Source organism: Gymnogyps californianus, chromosome 12, assembly GCF_018139145.2.
Source record: "Gymnogyps californianus isolate 813 chromosome 12, ASM1813914v2, whole genome shotgun sequence".
Taxonomy (NCBI): domain Eukaryota; kingdom Metazoa; phylum Chordata; class Aves; order Accipitriformes; family Cathartidae; genus Gymnogyps; species Gymnogyps californianus.
Window position 1 is genome coordinate 21,680,874 of NC_059482.1, and position 19,760 is coordinate 21,700,633.

General features: G+C 41.7%; 1 protein-coding gene across 1 annotated transcript in view; it reads left to right on the forward strand.

Annotated features, from left to right (window-relative positions):
- Positions 1–19,760, forward strand: part of GLG1 (golgi glycoprotein 1) — an 88,260-nt gene that overhangs the window by 38,284 nt on the left and 30,216 nt on the right. Inside the window, exons 2-7 of the mRNA XM_050903724.1 lie at positions 1,444–1,476; positions 4,247–4,333; positions 8,327–8,542; positions 15,182–15,385; positions 16,042–16,113; positions 18,405–18,588. Coding sequence (XP_050759681.1) covers positions 1,444–1,476; positions 4,247–4,333; positions 8,327–8,542; positions 15,182–15,385; positions 16,042–16,113; positions 18,405–18,588 — 796 coding nt within the window. The remainder of the gene's footprint in view (positions 1–1,443; positions 1,477–4,246; positions 4,334–8,326; positions 8,543–15,181; positions 15,386–16,041; positions 16,114–18,404; positions 18,589–19,760) is intronic.

Here is a 19,760-nt window from a genome sequence, read left to right on the forward strand (position 1 = left end):
GAATCAGTTTTGCAGTCTGAGGATAACAAGCAGGCATCTACTAACCTTTTAAAAAAGTTGATATCCTAATTTTCAAATTTATGATTACTTTGGGAGATACGGTTTTAGATGGTGGCAGTCTGACCAAACTGCAATTAATTACTCTGATCCTTCAGGTACCGTTTTGTTTTTATGTTCTAAGTGGAGAGGTAATTTCTGCCACTTCCTGCTATACAGAATAAAAGTGCTTTAGTTAATAATGGCTGTAATTAAGGACTTGGAAATGTTTCCCATGCTCTCTTTTTCCCATAAACTTGTCTTTGTGCTCTCCGAAGCAGCAATGGTGCAAGTGTTGGTGTAACATGTCATGCAGCGGCAAACGCTTGCACTGAAAAACTCTTTGGGATGTAGGCTGCTTGCTTCCAAAACTGATGAAATGCTAGTTCTCCTATGTCAGATGTCTGAGGTGTAATGTGTTAGTGTGATGTCTTTAAGCTTTGAGTGGTTTTGAGTGTCTGTGGCTCTTAAGGCATGTCTGGCATCTTAAATATCAGTGGAAGCAGAGACTTTGTGAGTCAGGGTTGGTTTTTCTGTGGGTATGATGGGCAGGTGATTTTGTCCATGCTGTTTTGCTATGGAGATGAGAGCTGGATTTGTATGATTAACGTTTTTCAAGGAGTTCTCCATTGTGAGAGCTACTCAGGCTGGAAGGAGGACAGGATGGTTTGCAGCCAGAGTTCTTTCCAAAGCAGCTCCCTGTGGAGCGTGAGTGTTTCTCTTGAACACGCCAGCTGGTCTGGTGGAGGTTGTGCATTAGGACTTGTCACCTGGATTGTCATGAGGACATAGCAGTACCTTCATTACTATAAAATAAAGAATAGGGTGAATATTTTGAAATGATGAATGGATATTGGATGATGTTACCGGTTTCTTGTGGTTGAAGATGTAAATCTCAGGGCTCCTTTGGACTGGCCCCTTTATGTACAGCTGAAAGAAAAGATGTTGCTTCTCAAATGGGGAATACGAACACTTCGATCTGGGGGAGGGAAGTGAGTCCAACCTTTCAATTGTATGCATGAAACTTATTTTTCTTTAAAACTCTACTACCACACCTTTGTTTTCCCACAGATGCTTTTTTGCCTTCTTGGTTCGGGCAGTTGGGCCAAACACAAGGGCATTCATTATGTTTTTGCAGCATCTACATAAATGCTGCTATTCTTGTGCCATTTATGTTCTGTAGAGTTAAGACAGCATTGTGTCTAAAGTACCTGTTATTTCAGTCTTTTTGGTACTTAGATATCATCACTCTTTTTATGCAGCTTTAAAAATTTCCTATTGCTTATGTCACATAGTTTTTTACAATGAAAACGAGTTGACAGTATGTTAGTTCCTATAAGTATACTCTTCTGTATATTAAATGCATCACATCAGTACTGAACTGACGCTCCTTTTTTCTCCTTTCAGCCAGATAATGAAATCTCTTCAGACTGCAATCACGTAAGTATAGCTTTGTTTTATTCAGTCTCTAGCTATGGCATTTGCGCCTTATATCCCTTGTCAACCTTAGGTATTTTGCATAGTTTGGTAGTTTGCAAAAGGCATTAATCAGGACTTATTTGGGTTTCTGTACTGGCCTATGGAGGAAGAACGCAAGGTGACTTCTTTAACCCAGTATAGCCACTGTGGCCTTACTGGAGACTTCAGAGTGGGACGTATTTAAGAGCTTTATAAACTGTACTTCTGTATCAGAGGAGGATAGCAGACGTCTTTCCTATTTTATAGTTGGGGGGTGGTTCCCGTGAATTACTGGGAGTAATATGATGTGCTCCTTTTGGGAAAGATGTGAGCAGTGCTGAATTTAAACTCTTAATTTCAGCTGTTGAAGCCTTCTGTATTACTTTCACAGCTGCTAAATTCTTAGTCTCGCTTGGAAAATGCTGTGGGGGTGTGATATTTAGAGGCAGTTTGAACCACTTGGCTGGTTTTAGAACAGATTTCCTCTCAGCACTGTGTTTAACAGTGAGCAAACTGTTAGCCAGTTTTCAGGCTGTCAAGCTGACTCTTCAAATCCTGAGACTCGTAAAAAAAAAAAATAAATCATCAGAGCGAAGGTTGGTATTAGGTTGCCTTTGCCTTCTCTCATTTGCATTCTGTTAGAATACACCATATCAAGATCCTTAATTGTTTGGTTAACCCTGGACACAGACGAGTGCATGCCTCAATGACGATCTTGGTTTCAGATGCTTGAGAAGCTGTATTTTGGTTTATTATTGGAAGATATATTCCAGAAATGAAACCCAGCCATGCTGTACAACTAGTGATTTCCAACTGTGTTTACAAATTAACCTTTAGCACTACGCTGCCTGACTTCATGGCAGCTGTAATTCTTTGTTGTGCAGGGTTGGATCAGATGAAGGGCACATCATGTTTCTGTTTAAGACATTTCTTTTTTTGAAAAAGAGAACACTTCAGTAATTAAAACCTGTCTACCTGACATTTAAATGTGCCAACAGAAACTACCTGAATGAAGAAGAAATTGAGGATTCTAGAAATCAAAGTTGGACCTTTCCTCTGCTGGATTAAATGGCAGTGTCTCTGCCACAAGGCAGATGTCAGGCTGCTGTGGGTTGTAGAAGCCATTCAGGAATAGGAAGTGTGGGCAAAGTCTCATTTTCCCAGGCAGAAATTGAAGGAGTGATCAAAAGCTAGACCATAGAAAGGCGTCTCATGTCCAAACGTTTTCTTTGCCTCTCTCTGCAGTCTTTGGTAGTACAACTGCTGATCGTCTCCTAGGAAAATATTGCCTAATGCTAAAATCTGGATTTTTAAGCTGCAAGTTTAACCTTCCTTCTGTCAGTGGGAAGGTTCCTTTGGAGAACATCTCATTTCGAGACTCTCCAAAGTTCAAGATTACAAATGTAGAGGTGTATTCTTATGGTGTCGGACCTCATTCTTGTCCTTCCGATCCTGGCTGGGAGAGGTCTTACAGCATTCTCTGCGAGGACAGGTTCCCTGTTTATTCACTTTTATCTATTAAACCTGTATATTTACAACTTCTTACTCCCTCTGAAATACCCTAGGATCCCATCATCTCCTTTTTTTTAACTTTTCTCAAGTCCATGATAGGAGGTGTGGAAGACAGTGCAGCTGTGTTGATTCCATTTTTAGTTCTCTGTGCATGCTTCCACCCTCTTGGAGATGATGTAAAACTGCTTTCCTTGTGTACGAGCATGTTTTTGTGTTTTCTTAGCGTTTTGTGTACAACTGAAACTTCAAAATAAAGTTTGACCAAACTGTTTTAACTTTTTGATATTAATTTGATTTTGTCACAAAGGCAGAGTATTTGAAAGGAATTTTTAAAACTATTTAATCTTTATGTTAATGAAAAATGTTTAAATGCAAGTTAAGTTCGTAGAGAAAAGCAGATGCGCTCATAGAGTTTTTCTCCAGCAACATCTCAGCTATTAATTTTGCTGAGGTTTTGCTATCTTACCCTGTATTACTTTATGGTGCCTCAGGAGGACATCTGGGCTGTGTATATACCTGCAGAGTGTGGCTTGCCCAAGATTGATTCTTGCAAAATGACCAAATGCATCTAGGCTCCTATAGGATCTAATCTCTGGCTCCTAGAAGAACAGTCATCCTTACTGAGGCGTTTTGCAGTCTAATGTCTAATGTATCATTGTGCTTAGCAAGAGAGAGAACCTCCTATAGGTTTGAAATATACCTGCATCCAAAAAGTTGTCTGGTCACAGCCCCTCACAGAAGAGAGAGAATGAGGGGCCAGCTGCATTGTCCTCCTTCCTTTTTTGCTAGGCTTTTATTAGGTTTTCAGCATGAAATCTGCTCATATCGAGGACTTTGTTTTTGTTAGATCATTTGCATTAGGCAGACAAGCCATGGCACAGAATGGTGTGGTGGGCTAAAGACGTTGCTAAATATGCAGCAGGTAGCAAATTACAGCTTTCATTGTTTTATCCTTTCAGTTATGAAACTGTCTTCATTAGATATATTTCCTTTTAATGAGTCAGCTCATGACCTTATGGACAGATTTTTAACAGTGTGAATTTGTTGAAGATGAGAAAATTACTGCAGAAGTGAAGGGACAAAGTTGTTGTCAAGGAGACTTTGCGTTGATTGTTGCACTGTAGAAAGATGATGATACAAATGGGGAATAAATGATGTTTCATTCTTTTCTGAAGCAAAATATTTGTTCTTCTCCATGGGAAGCTCTTAAACCCCCTTTCTACAAATGCTCTCTCTCTAGCTCTTGTGGAACTACAAGCTGAACCTGACTACAGATCCGAAATTTGAATCCGTGGCCAGAGAAGTCTGCAAGTCCACTATTGCAGAGGTAAGCCAGAAGAAAGGCATGGCCGCTGTTGTGGCACTAGGTTTTTTTCATTTCTTTGTGGTAGTGAATTAGTGTGCGAATAACGTTTTGGGTTTGGGGAAGCTCTAGTCTCATATGCCAGATTACTAGGCATAATTGATTCGATCTCCTTGCGGAAAAAGCCAGTTACCTTAGCGGTGCCAGGCAAAGGGGCAGGGGAAAGAAATTATAAGCTAGCAACCCATCAGCTCTTACCTGACCTTTTGTGAGAAATCCATTGTGGATTGGATTTGTCCCCTCTTTATCAAGTGTTGGAGAATTGTAGCAGTGTTGGTGTAGCAGGGGTTCCACTGAATTTAGCATAAGGCTGGTTTTGGATTGTGTCTTGCTAGCAGAGAGGATAAGCGCATAGACATCAAATGATGAATCAACTTTTTTTTTCTTCATGGGTCAAAGTTTAATTACTCCAAGGACTCTCTGTTAGGAACTTCCTCTTTTTAGGTTGCACTAGGAGTTAGTCCTCTGTATCTCAAGCATCAACACATCTCAGTCCAGCTTCAAAGATTACTTGATTAATCATTTCTTTCCTTGTGCTCATGCTAGAGCTCTTGAGGCTGTGCGCTCAGCCTCGCAGGAGCTGAGCTGAGGTTTTTTCTCGTTGGTGGGGATAGTTTTCAGCTAGACTTCAGGGGAAGCAGTGGAACCAAGGCTCTTCACAGCAGTCCAGGCTTCAGCTGACTTAATTTAGTCATTAAACCGTGCTCTGAAAAACATCATTTGTATATCTGCCAGAGTAACTTCACCTACCCATAAACTTGCTTTTTAAAAAAAATCCAGTTTGCTCTAGATGATGGCTCCTTTGTGGCTTTTAAAGTAGGTTTTCTTGAAAGACAATCAGTTGTATGAATAGCAGATTGTCTCTCCAATCCCAGTTTGTGTTGGTGGTTTATTTTCCACAGATGTAGCTTTCAGTGGTGCAGACTTGCTTATTAGACAAGAGGAATATGTCAGTGCTCAGAGTGGGTTTAAGATGACTGGTTCCCCAAGTCCTCACATTTTGATGGAACCACCTATGTGGTTCCCCATTCTTTACAAAGTTTTCATTTGAGAGGAACACACAAAGATCTGAGAAACTGAGGATGTCAACAGCAGCCTGGCTCCAAAAGTTTGGGAATTAGTAGTGTAGTTGAGGGATACTCAATTGCTTTTTCTTCATGGCCTGCTAGGGTTCTGCTTCCCCTTCTCAGCACCAGCTGAGTTGCGTTAAGAATAGCATTAGTGGGAAACCATTATTTAGTATAGGGAGAGATCAAGAAAATAGTTAATGCAAGAAGGCTAGAATATTAAACAGTGGAAGGAAAACAGCTTGCATCGAAGGGTTACGTTGTGTTTGGAGTTCAGTAACTCCCAAAAGCAAACACTGCGAAATCTGTCAAATCTCACTTTTTGCAATCATAGGGAAGGTTGTATTTTTCTGTTTTACGTCATATAGCTGCTGCAGAATTTTTACAACCAAGACATTCTTGAAAATGCTCTTACAACAGTCTGTTTAATTACCACTTTTGTACAGTGACAGTCTGGCATTGTTGTAAATGATGCCCTCTAAATCTGGGATATGATGTCTAAAAGCAGTGGGAAGAGCGTAGCATTTTAGCTGCACATTAACCACCAGTATTCCTCTTATAATTGTGGTGAATGATAACATGAACTGCTGGTATTTTGCCATTTGGTGAGTGGTTTTTATTTAAAGAAAAAAAAGTTGCATAAGTAACAATCATCTCGTGTGTTTGATCTTCTGATAATACTGAGGCAGGTGCATAAACTATTCCACTAATTTTTAAAAGTGTTCCTAAAACACTCTTTAAAACTAACGTATGTAGTGGGAATATACTGCTGACATACAATATTAGCCTATTAATATTTTTCTTTAATTCATACTAACAGGTAGGTGTTTTCTTGCTGGTGACTGAGCTCTGATTTTAAGTATTGCTTTGTATTAAGAACAAAATACAACTAGAAGAGTAATTTCTAGTAAAAGTCATTTGGGAATTGGTGACTGTCCCAACTGGGTACATTCTGAAAAGTCAACCTTTAATTTTATCAGCTAAATACAGATTTAAATATCAACTTTTTTCTCAACCGTTGTGATTTTTCTAAGTTCTGGCAATAATTTTAATCTAGAATTATAGTTGGCTACCAGATAGTGGTGGTTGTTTCAGAAGTGGCCAGGCAATGACATGATTGCTTGGTCTTTTACGCCGTTCACTGGCTCAGGCCATGGAGCTCTAGGGCTGTTTCCAAAGCAAGGCTTTTCCAAAAACAGCATGTTGCTGTTGTGTGCTGGTTTGGCTCACGGTACTTGAGCTGAAGTAGAGCCAAACCAAAGATGCAGCTTTCTCGGAGAAAGCTTGCTCAACTCTCTCCCTTTCACCCTGCAATGAATCATACGTGTGTTCACTTCAAAATGTATTTTATGCCTTATCTATAACAATTACGTTGACCTTTGTAACTATGTTTTTCTAATAGCTATATAGATTAAATACAACATGTTCTACCAGCCTACATCTGCCTTCAAATAATGGTGTTTAAAATGTTGCAAGTTTTATTTGTTATATAGAAAGGAATGGCCTCATAAGCTGAGGCAGAGAGAGATCTGTTTTATTCGTCTAGGCTGACCTGTATGAGTCCATCACAGGATGCCCTGAGTTAATCCTTGTTTGAATTAGAATATATCTTTCTAGAGATGGCTCTCCATTTTTTAAAATTTCCAGTATAAAGATTCCAACTTGATATTTGAGAACTGATAAAATGGTTCCCTGCCTGTTCCCTTAGCGCTGCCCTTGCTTGGTATCTGAACCCGCCTGGATTATTGATTGCCATGGATCTCCCTTTAGATTGATGAGCCCTTCAGTATTTGTACAGGAACAAATCTTTGGTGTAATAAAGTCAACCCATGGATCTATTGCTTGAAAAACTGTCACCACTGAACTTTTGGTGTCTGGCTGTCAAGCATGCTTTCTGCGTCATTATGGCTGCAGTTTTCAGCATACTCCTGAACAGAGGACACCAGCACTGAGCAAGTATTTCAGCACGGGCTTCCTAGGGTTAAAAAGAGTGTGTGTAATCTCGGTACTCCTTGGAGCAAGGCATTGCACTGCTCCTATCCAAGATTCCTTGGGGAGCGTCCTTAACTGACAAGTAACCATGTTTTCCACTTCGTTTGGAAAGACGCTGTCAAAACTGCCTGCATCTCTTACTTCCAAAGGTGACGTTTTTGGCCGTACTGACTGCTTCCCTGAGCAGTGCAGGCTGTGATTTATACTGGGGACCTGTCTGTTCATGTACACTGCTTTTCCAATCCTTGCACAGCTTTCAGCTTTTGTTAGCCGTGATTTTTATTTTTTTAGACCGCTGAGTAAAATGGTTTAGTACCAACAATCAGGTCCTATAAGAGCCTGATAAAAATGAATTTGAAGAGGATTTTCCTTTATAGTAATTTTCAGCTTCCAGCAAGTGATAAACAGTTCAGTAAATACTGTGTTGACTTTTGAATCGGTCTCACTTCTAGCCAAAATGTTATATTGTACGAGGTCGGGTGGCTAATGGGGGTCCAAGTATGATTTAGTGATGTTATAATATGCTCAGTTTTCTAAATAAAGGTTTGTCAAACTGGCATTTTTCCTACAAATCCACTTGATTGCAGGGGTTCAATGTGATTATTATGAAAGATGATTATTGAGCAAGAGGGTTTATAATCCTCAAGGTCGCTGCATTTGCTTTCTTCAGATACTTGTACACATGAGGTATTTCTCATTTCTGAAATATTTTCAAGTATTCTGACTTGCTGAAAATCAAACTAAAGCCTAGAGGGTTTCTTTGCCAGCAGATTTTGAAGCTACGGATGCAAGTTTCTTTGAGGATGGTGGGGTTTTTTTTTTTAAAAAAAGGTTAAATTCAGTAGCTGCAGCCACTGTATTTTTATTCTTTTTTGTTTGTTTGTTAAAAAAAAAACAGATCAAGGAGTGTGCAGATGAACCAGTTGGTAAAGGCTTCTTGGTATCATGTTTGGTGGATCACAGAGGCAACATCACTGAGTACCAGTGCCATCAGTACATCACTAAAATGACAGCCATTATCTTCAGCGATTATCGGTTGATCTGTGGCTTCATGGATGACTGCAAGGCTGACATCAATCTCCTGAAATGTGGCAGCATTCGACCTGGAGAAAAGGTATCCAGAGAACATGTAGATTGTCAGTAGGTTTGTAGAAGTCATTCACTTAAGGAAACTTATATGGAGACTCTGCAATAGTATTATTGTCTTACTTGCAACTGAGGAAATACATGCCATATCTCATCTGTCTGAAAAGGGTGATGTCCTGATTCTGTGTAGTACCTTTTTAATAAATATGCATTCATTCCTCTATGAGGGACTGCTATTCAGGGACGACTTTCATTTGTCTTTCCTTACTGCACTACAGGTGATCTGGTAGGTAGTTGTCTTTTTGATCACGCTCTGTCAGGCTTGACTCGATACGATGAATCCAAACAATAGATTTAGGCAGACCTATTGCTAGGTTTATTTCACAGTCTGGTTGGGTCTGACGCAGGAAGGTTATCAAAGTGATGTGGCCTGTGCTATAACCCTTTCTGCTTTCTCAGGCTGTAGTTGATAGACTGGATCCAGAGCTTTTATCTGTTCGCTTCCCCTTTCCCCTGCCCACCCGGAAACGGTTGAAGGGCACGTATTACCTAGTGTCATATTTTAGTAGTACAGACTTACTCATACTGTACTGGTTTTACTAAATCAACGTTCTTTTGCCATACGAGACTTAAGCGGAAGTTGATGCAAAGAACAGTTTGTGGTGACTAGATGCGGGGTTATTTTCAAGGCACTGTCTTTCCCTGTCTACTTCAGCATAGGTGATGCATGCAGCAGTTACGTAGTGCTGCAGGAATGAGTGGCTTCTTTTACAGTATGTTTTTATGTTCAGGGATAAAGTTAAAATTGGCCTATCAACTTTTTACAGTGCTTTTTAAATTATAGCTCTTACGCTTTTAAGAATTAGTCTCTTAAATCAGCTCTTTATGAGGAGGTGAAAAGATATAACAAAAAAATACACTTTTTTGGTTAAAAAAAAGTTTTCCTAGTTGTTTGAGCTGTTAGCTGCTGCAAGCAGCTTCACATCCATAGTGTGTTAAATTGAAGTGCGTGTATTCCAGAAGACTTAGCTGAACAACAGAAAGCACAAAAATAAGTACTTGCTTTCAAGAACGAAAGCAGCCATAGAAGTGGGAGGAACTTGCAGGCAGCACAGGTTTGGACTAGTAACAGCTGAGTAACTTGCTTTCTCCACAAAGTAAAGGCTCTCTTTTAATACTGGGCTGAAGGACCTCATGAAATGAGAAATTGCTTTTAACGATCTGTATAGAATCAGAAGTGTAATATGGGAGTCCTGGGTGTGAGGTCTACATATTACCTGTGGCCTGACCAAATTAAAATAAATGAAAAGTAAAATACTTCTGTACCCTTCAGTGCTACCATTAGCATGGATTTCATGAGCCTAAGCCAAATCTTGTCTAGTAGAGGTGAAACCAGTGCTGACAGGCTTGTGTGCGTAACTGCGTAACCCACCGTGTTGGTCACAAAGTTAAGATGGGTGAAGGGTGCAGGATGGCCGGGGGGACTAAGGTCACAAGGCATCTGGGAGAGGGAAACAAATGCAAACTTTGGGTCACCAGGTTTCTGTGGGATAGCAAAGCGAGTCACTAACCAACCTTTTAGGGAGGTTAGTGCGGTTTATGCATATTCCTCACTTTCTTGGTACCCAACCCAGAATATTTTGCCTTGGTTTGTGAAAGCGTCGCAGCCTGTCATATGATGTCTTTTGTTATGCTGTCATCCTTGGCACTTAAAGCAATTGAAGTATTTTATACTGCTATGGAAACAGCTATAAATGGCTATGCAAGCATTTCTTTTGTTGGTGTTCTGTTCTATCCCTTTTCTGCTTTGGAGAAATCTCATCTAATTTACTCCCATCAGATGCTGGTTCAGGTTTTATTTCCGTGCTGTAGCTTCTGAGAGTTGCCTGTAGAGAAACAGTCATTACCCTTTTGTGTGGCTGAGTGTAACTGTGAATTCAATAAATAGGACCTGGACACCTGAGGAGGAAGACAGGGGGAAGAGATTCATCTCTCTCTCTCTTTTTTTTTTTTTAATGGAAATAAGCACTGCTAGACCACTAACTCCATCCACATCAGGTGGCTAGTAGATTGCAGTATGATAGCTTCATCATAGTAACTGGGATAAACTGGCATTTTTAACTGTGAAAGGCACTTTAGTAGGTATTCTGGAATTACACTGCCTCTTGAAGCCCCTCTGCTAGCTAACTGTTTTCTATACTTCTTTTTGTTTTAGCTTGCTTCCTGCTTCCTAATTGAATTGTGTTCCTGCTGGGTTTGTTGCTTCTGATGTGGTGTTTTCTGTGCTTTCTTTTCCGTGTTTCTTGTTGGCTTTCTGCTCTGTAAGAGCAATAAAGTACAGCTTAGAAGTCTTGATCTGACTGTAGACTTCATTTTGCTGTAAGTAGCAGAAAGACTGTAGGTGTGTCATTGGAAAGCATTAAGTTTTGTAATATGCCTGTGTTGTGGCGTTGGGGTTTTTTTTTCTTTGTTTTTCTTCCAGGTAATGGAGGAATATTCAATAGTAGTTTCAGTCACCTTTCCAGTTGGCTGTTGTGCTTTATAGCGAATTTGGTCTCCTGGTATTTAAAGCTTGCTTTGTCTTCGTGCAATAGGGATCTAATTTGAAATTGAAATTGGTAATTGCAATGGAGCTTTCCTTCTTGGGCTACCTATCAGAATGAGCTGCTTTCCCAATCCCGGTAATGTCCAGGATTGTATCAAACTAGTGGGTAGTGTATAGTTGGCCGGGTGCTGGATTTAGCCATGACGTCCAAACTGGAGTTTGTTTATTTGCCATAATGAAGGCTACATAAGTGTCAATTGCACATCTGTTGCAGTACTTTACCAGATAATAGTATTTTTCATGTTCCTAAAAAAAGACACATTAGGAGACCATTGTTTTCTTGCTTTTTTTTTTCCCACCCCTAAGTGCTTCGAGTACAGTTGCTCTCACTCTTTCCCTAGTTGCATAGAAGCACTGGACACAGAGGGGAAAAGAGTATAAATGGGAAGAGATTATAACATTCAGCTCAGTCTTTGTTTACTTAGTGTAGTATTACAGCAGTGTACTATCAGCTGAAGTACTGGGAATTAGCTAATCTAAGAGCCATCCCTGTAACCCTGGTGTCTGGGTTAGCCGGGTGGAATGCCGAACTGGAACTCTGTGATAGATCTGCTGGGTGGTTTTCCATAGCCTGGCTGCTCTGGCTCCAGCAAGTCAGCACGACCATTCAGTGCAAGGTGCTGTGCTGATAAGACAGGTTTATGTTTCACCCTCCTGCCTGCTGCTCCTTTCTAGTCTTGACTCTTTTCTGGTCACTTTTCTAGCTTCTCTGCAAGTCTGCAGCTAGAACAGTCATGAACGCGAGGCATGTCAGGTTTCAGACAGAATAAAGTCTCTTCCGGGGGAGCTTCTGAAAATGACAAAAAAATAAACAATTGCAAAGCCTAAACTATAGTGGGGGGGAGGATCTCTGATGAAAATGAGTAGTAAGAACAAGGTTTTTAAAAAACTGTCTTGGCCTAAAGCCATGTGCCTGGAGTTTGAGTTTTGGTCATAGGAATTAAAATCTCCCAAAGCGTTGTGCTGAAGGGGTTTGCTTGGGCACATTTAGAACTTCCATTTTTCTGTGGCTGAAAGTGCCATAGGACAGTATTGTATCTGTCCATAAAACTACACAGAGTTTCAGGACACTCCAGACCAGATAATTATCTAGACGTTTAACAGATCTTTGCAACTTTCAGTTAAAATTCTCCATTTAAGGTTGATAGTGATGGTGAGGCAACAATTCGGAGAAACGTGTGTAGTTTTTAGATTTAATCTCTTGTATTTCAGTGTGTTGCACTGGAGAAATGAGGCCTGGACTCTGTCAGCCCCCACAGCAATTTTGGGCAGTCCTGACTTGTGGAATGAACTTAAAGGTCTTCAACTCTAAGGTAGAGGCTTTCTGACAACTTAGATAGAGGAAAAGCTTTGGGATTCATTCCACAGCAGAGCTACAGCAGGCATCTATAACCTTGTACGCACCAGGCAGCCAGTGCCAGAGCAGGACTGGGAGAGCTCGCACTGTGGGATGCCAACCCTCGGCTTTGGTGCCTCTGAAGCTGAGCTGGCCCCGCAGGACTGGTGGCACGTGGAATGCAGGTGGGAGCAGGCAGCTCTGCATGGCGGAGAGCCGCGAAATGATGCAGGTACCACAAATGTGTGTCAAAGCTGTCCTGCCATCCTTCTTACAACGAGCCTGTCAAACTTCTGATGGCCAGCTGCTTTAGAAAAAGACTGAGTGCAGCCACACACGCATTTGTTTTCCCCTCCAGTCTGCAATAAGAGATTGTACAATCTTAAATACAGTAGGTGTTAGCCTGTAATTACAGCCCTGTAAAACTGAGATCAGTTACACTGTGCTTCAGTATGGCAGCAAGCATGCATCCTGATCTGGATTTTCATACGCCTTTTTGATCTATGGAACAGATACAGTAAGCTGGTGGTCTCTTACCTTGCCAGGAGCTCATATTCTGTGCTTAGTTACATTTGCTCAGGCTAGGCATTTAAGCATGAACAGGGAGCAGGAACACTAATGGCACCACAAGAAGGCATGTGAATGCTTGGAGGTAGGAGAAAAGAGCAGGACTGCATCTTTCGGGAGGTAGCTGTGTTGACTTGTGCATGTTTCTATTTTGAAGTCTGATATGTTTTAAAATTCCTCTGATACAGGGCAGCAGAGTAAACAGCACTGCAAGATGATCTACCCGAATGTAAAAATTGTATTTGCGAAGTAATGCAATAAATTAGTCATTTCATGTTGTGTCTCTGAAATGCAACAGTAAACATTCAGCATCCAGCATATGGAAATCCGCTTTCACTAGACTATTAAAAATAGGTTTACTTTCATATATAGTATGACTGACCAGGAATCTAGACCCATGCTGCAAGAAACCAGGAAACTTCTGATTTTCCTAGCAGGAAAAGCTTGCCTTGTGCCCTCCTTGCTGGCTTGCAAGAGGAGGTTGCAGGTGAGTGAGGGTAATCTTGGCCTGCCTTGCCTCCCAGCTGCAACCTCACCTAGGCTGGAGCAAAAAACTGCCAGAGGAACTTAAAATGGTTGTTTTTAATCGTTTGCGCTTGCCAGCTCCTCAGTTGTAATTACTGCCTATGACTGACCACAAGGATTTGCGGAACAGTGTTTGTTTGGCGTGGTTATGGATAAATGACAATTTTAAGTAATGTGGTGAACGTACTGCTAACTAGTATTCCTCAGATCCCTTTTGGGTTCAGTCCTAAAGGGACTGTTGATATATAATTATATTTCTTCAAAGATGCTGATATCTGGCCAGCATGTGGGATTGGCTGTTTCCCACTCAAAGAAAAGAGCAAACCAAAATATGGAGTTTTGGGGTGTGTGGTTTTGGGGTTTTTTGCTTTTTTAAAGGAGAAAAGTACTTTTAGCCCTTTTAAACTGATCATATTTCTGGGTTGTGTTTACAACTTTAATTGGCCAATTCTGCTTGTGCTCCAAGTGTAGCAGAGTTAAAACAGGAAAGAAGGGCTGCCTGCCTGAGGAGACGTGTCAGAACAAAAAGATTTGGAAGAGTTGCATGGCTTTGCATAGTCATTGTTATGTTTTATGGAGGTTGCTCTCTTACTCATGCTGCTGCAACAGCAATGGATGAATCTGCTTGACAGAGCGAGCTGAAGGGACAGCTCCTAAATGGTTACTGCAAATGCCGGGTAGATGTATGCAAATATTCACACCTTATTGTATACTTCAGATAGTCTGATAGAAGTTTAGTAGCAATATCCTCTCACAGCAGAGCAGCATAAAGTAAGGTGGTCTTCACAGGAAAAACTTGCCAGAAGCCTTGAGAGATCTGTTCCAGAAGAGTTCTTGTTTATTAGAGGAATTGGAGGTATAGAGGGGGTACGGTTCCCTTTCTAAACACATGAAAAGAAGGTAGGAAACTAAATGGAGCGTTGCCCTGCCTCTTCCGGGCTTTCATACAAAGCACAGGGTCTCTACATGTATTGGCAGTCGCTGGTCGTAGTCCAAAGTTGTCTTCAGGCTTGCAGGACAGTGGATGTGGTGTACAGTGTTGGGCCAGAACTGCTTTGTCCGAGACTTCGTCTACTCTTGAATACTTTGGATTTTTTTTAGTCCCTTAATGGAGGAATTAGCGTTGAGAAGCCTACATTGGTCAAAGCTCCTTTGTGGCCTTTTTAGCATCACTAAGTATCACCACCCAAACTGAAGGCTTGTCTCAGCATGGAGGAACTGTGATTTTTCTCTCCCCCAAGTATGTTCTTAATGTGATGCTGTTGCTTGCTGTTGCCATGGTGCGGAGAGAGCTATGTCAGATTAAAGATAATTTGGCCATTTTGGTAAACGGCTCTGAGCAGTGTGAGTAAGTAGTGGTAATCTCATTAAGTCACATTAAAACAAACCCAGAGCACTGGAAGGGGGGATTTCACAGTGGCCATCAGCAGGATGGTGATGTATAAAGTGTGTGAGTAGTACAGATATTAACTGTTGCTTCCTATGAATGTAAATGCAGTTTAGGCTGCACTTTTGTAAGTCTATATGTAGACAGTTTGTTTGTTGCTTAATTTATGTGATGCTTATCCAGAATCACAGATCACTTGATTACGTAAGTGGTTGGTTACAGATGTTGTCTTGCTCTTCTCGTGTAGGATGCCCACTCGCAAGGAGAGGTGGTGGCATGCCTGGAAAAAGGCCTGGTAAAAGAGGCAGAGGAGACTGATCCTCGAATTCAGGTTTCTGATCAGTGTAAAAAAGCCATTCTTCGAGTAGCTGAACTCTCTTCGGATGACTTCCACCTGGACCGGCATCTCTACTTTGCATGCCGAGATGATAGAGAACGATTTTGTGAAAATGTGAGTAGTTTCCTATTGCCTTCTCTTCTATGGGAATCCATTAAAAAAACCCAAAACCCCATTGGAAGAAGGAATGGAACGGTAGAGTGGAGCCTGAGCAGGATCGTGTAATACTGAAAACAGACACCTTGTAGCTGTCACTTTGCAATAAATCTGGTAATAAATTCACTCACCCAACAAACAAGCATTATTTCCAGTGGGTTAATGAACTGAATTGGCATAAATGGTTTAATGGGCATCAGAGCTGGTGTGACAGGGAGTGGAACGACTCGAATGGGGAGGAGGCAGCAAAGGTAAGTGACCGCTCCCCGCTGCAGCGGTAGCTGTTGCACGAGGTAAGCCTGGTCTGACTGCCTGCAGCACTCCTTATCCCTGGAGCAATGAGCTGGAAAGCTGCATTGTTCAGTCTGAATTAGCTTGTATCAGCTGAGCGTCTTCGCACTAAGAGGGTGATGAACACCACCAGATTTTTTTTTAATGCAATAAAATTTAAAAGTGGGTTTTTTTATGGTATAGAAGCTATCACTGTCATTTGAAATATTAACTTTAATATATTTCTAGTTTAAAAAATAAATCTCTGTAGGTGTAGTTTAGCCTGCTCGTTAAGCATTACAAGTCTTATCTTTAATGGTAAATGTTACTGTTCTGTTTCACAGACTCAGGCTGGGGAAGGTCGAGTCTACAAGTGCCTCTTTAATCACAAGTTTGAAGAATCAATGAGTGAAAAGGTAGGTATCTGTCTTAGTGAGACAAATCCTTAATGCAGAAATCATCAGATGCATTCATCAGTCCAGGCTACATTATTCTTTTTCGGTGTTGAGGAAAATCCATCATCTATGTGGTCAGATAACCGACTGCTTTAACAGATGCTTTTACTTTGATATGTTTGTGTTTCCAGCTATGTGCTGGTGGCTTGAATTAATTGTACTCGAGTTACAGCCTTTAAAGTTAAGGATTTAAATAAATCAAAGCTTTTGGGTCGGTAATTTGGGAAGGTAGACATGGAGCTCGAGTGGTAGCACTGTGATTGAGTGTTTAAAGTAGAAGTCGCACCATGCTGGGGTAAGCCTTGGATAAATGCTGTCATAATGTACAGATTAGAAACAAAATGCCCAAATGTCTCAGCACAGGATGCTGTGTGTGTTTCACTTTTGTTTTCAAGGCTATGAGTGTCTGACTATGAAACACCAAATTCTGTGGGAAAGATGCACAGTTCAGTTACTGAAGCTTTCCTTATATTTTTCCTGAAGATGTACTTTTCAGCAACAACAAAGAAAGTTGTTCTGGAAAGCCAGACCTGAAAAGAGTTTGTATTGGTGTAGGTGTTTTGGGAAGGCAGCAATGCCTTCAGTGATTTCAGAAGCAGCATCATAGTGTTTGGGATTATATGGAATTATATCATCTGTCTGAAAGGATACGAAGATGGGTATCTGTAAAGCCCTCCTGGGAGAAGCTCTGCTGAAGGAGCCCAATTCAGAGGCCTGGAGGGAACAGACTCATTTCCTTTTCTTTAAATGTATTAGCTATCTGAAAGCTTGGTTCCAATTAACAAATTCAAAACTGAGAGAGTGATCCCTGAGGGCTTGAAACAAAGCTTCATTTTGTACAAGCGCGTTACTGAAATGGACTGCTATTTTTGCTTAAGCTGTTTTTGGTTGTACAGGACAGTGGTGGTTTTTGAGGGGTCTTTTCCATGATCAGCCGTCTAAGATATGAATGTAAGATGCTGCGAGGTTAGACAAAGCTGTAGCAGATTACTTGGTAGGGAGAGAGGGGTGGATGCTCTGAGGGCGCAGTTTGCAGAGCAGGAAGAACACAAAATCTAGTTCTCGCTCTTGTGGTTGCCGGGGTTGGACCATCTGCAAAGTCACTGGTTTTGTAGAAGCTGTGACCCAGTAAAAAGTCCCTCCTTGCTGATGACATCGGCTGCTGCGTACATGTGTAGCTGACAATAGCTGCCTAGTGGGTGGCTTGCTTTGTGTAATCCAAAACTGCTCACCAGGCTGGACTCCCTGGCTGTACCCGACCTTTCCCTGCTTTGGGGGATGAGGTATCTGCGAGCCGGTATCTCCCTATGTCCAGAGCTTTAAGGCTGTCCAGTCCCAAGATCCCAGTCATGGCACAGAGATGGGAGCATGAAAGAGGGGGTGGGAATATCTTGGAGTAGGGTGTTCCAGGTCCTAGAGTAGGTATGGGAAAGAGGGGGAGAAAAGTCAAAAACCTGATGTAAGGAAGGGGAGAGGGCTGTAGGGCTTCTCTGTTCCTTGTGCCGAGATTTCTCCCTGTTCTCCCCACCCTACACATGCACAGTTTTCCTTCCTTTCAAATAGGCCGAGAATGGACAAATTTGCCTGAGCTATTCTGAATTATCTGCCGCCCTCGGATTTAATTTTCGTATAATTTAAACCAAAAGCTATGAAGCGTAGCAGTGTTTTTACAGGCCCTTTTTTGGATGAAATTTAGAGGGTTGTTCTTGCAGCTGCTGGGTTCGGGTTTGGCCGCAGTGCATCCTCGCGAGCCTCACCAGTTGTGGAAAATGGCTAGAAATTCCCATGGTTAGACTGCTTTATCTGCTGTCATCTGTTCGGCACGTTGCAGAACAAGTCCAAAGAACACACCATTTTGTAAATGCGACTGGAAAAAGTTGTTTCTTGAGGGCATGGGGTGAGTGTGTACCACAGCTGGGATAAATGGCAGCAACTGATCCTAGTTACCGAGAATGAGTCACGCTCTCAGCCATAGCTCTTCACAAAAAGCTGGATGAATGTGCAGTTTTAAGAAGTCCTCTGCAGAGAGCTGCTGCCTTTAAAACTCTTGATCTGTTGACCTCGGTGTGCATTGTTAACTCTGTGGTTTCTATGAGGCAAACGAAATTTAACTGCAGTCTAGCTTAAACACGTGAATTTTAAAGTGTCAGTCGTCTTTTGAAACACAGCTTGAAAACTTAATAGCAGCAGGTCTAGCTCTCCGCCACCAGCACACGGAAGCTCATTCAGCCATCCCAATGTGTCTCCTGCAGTGTCGTGATGCGCTGACGACCCGCCAGAAGTTGATTGCCCAGGACTACAAAGTCAGTTACTCGCTGGCGAAGTCCTGTAAAAGTGATCTGAAGAAGTACCGCTGTAATGTGGAGAACCTTCCTCGGTCTCGGGAAGCCAGGCTTTCCTATCTGTTGATGTGCTTAGAGTCTGCTGTGCACAGAGGTAAGTGGAGTTCAATCAAGAGATGTGTGACTTGCTGGGACCTTCATTTTAAAAGTTTCTCTTGGACCTTCAGCTTCAACATGTATTTACTCCCCTTCTCCAAGTAACCTTTTCCAAACTTCTGTTCAGAGGCAAGTTTCCTCATCATAATGCTTTCATCACTGTTGTTTTGAGGATTGGAATAGCTGAGTAAACCTCTAACGCTGACTCCTATTGTGTAGACAAGAAGTTTAAAATGCAAAATAGCAAATCCCACTTGGATGGATGATGTGTAATTGCAAATCCTTCTATTCACTGTGAATTCAAGCAGCTTTTTTCCCTCCTTTATGTAGTAAGGATTAAATATGCTACTAGGTTAAAACACAGAAGAGAACCTGTTTATCATCACTCAGGGAAAGCCAGGGATACTCAGTCCTCTGCCTACTGTAAGTAATGTTCTTTCCTTGCAGTCAGTAGCTTGGGTAAATGCCTTAATTTCTTTAACTCCAGTTTTTCCTATATGGAAGGAAGGTAAGTGTGAGAATATTCTCTTTGTTCACTTAAGTTAGCATAAGCTGAAGATGTCCTAACACCAGCGACTGTCCCAAAGGCATTAGAGGGCCATATATGGCAGGACCATGCTAAAGGTTCTCTGTGAAATTGCTGTAACATGTAAAACAACACATTATATTGTCTAGAGCTGCAGTGGAGAATTGTTTGTTTTCCCCCTTGGCATGCAGCTGGGTGGTTTCTGATACAGCAGCAGGGCTGCATGCTGCAATGCCCCTGGCACGGGAGGGAAAGGCTGCCCTAACACCATAAGCCATCTGTGCATTTGTGAGTTTGAATAACTCATTGCTTCTGATTGATGTGGCAATGATGTGTGCTGTTTGTGGAAACGTTGTGGGTTTTTTTTTTTTTTCCTTCTCCCTGCAGTAGGGCAGGTGCTTTCCTGAATTACATGCAGAAAACTGCTGTTCAGTTATTAACTTCCACTTTCACGGTGGAACAGGTTCTGCAGCGTGTGGCTCGTGCAGGAAGCATAGCCCAGGAGGAACGCTAATTATTCCACACACCTCCACATGCCTGTATCGTAATGCCTGGGAGCCCCTGTTGGGATATAGGGCCTCTGTTGCCTGGGGTGTTGTACACGTATGAATAGGTTGTGATGGGGGCTAGGGGGAGGGCATAGC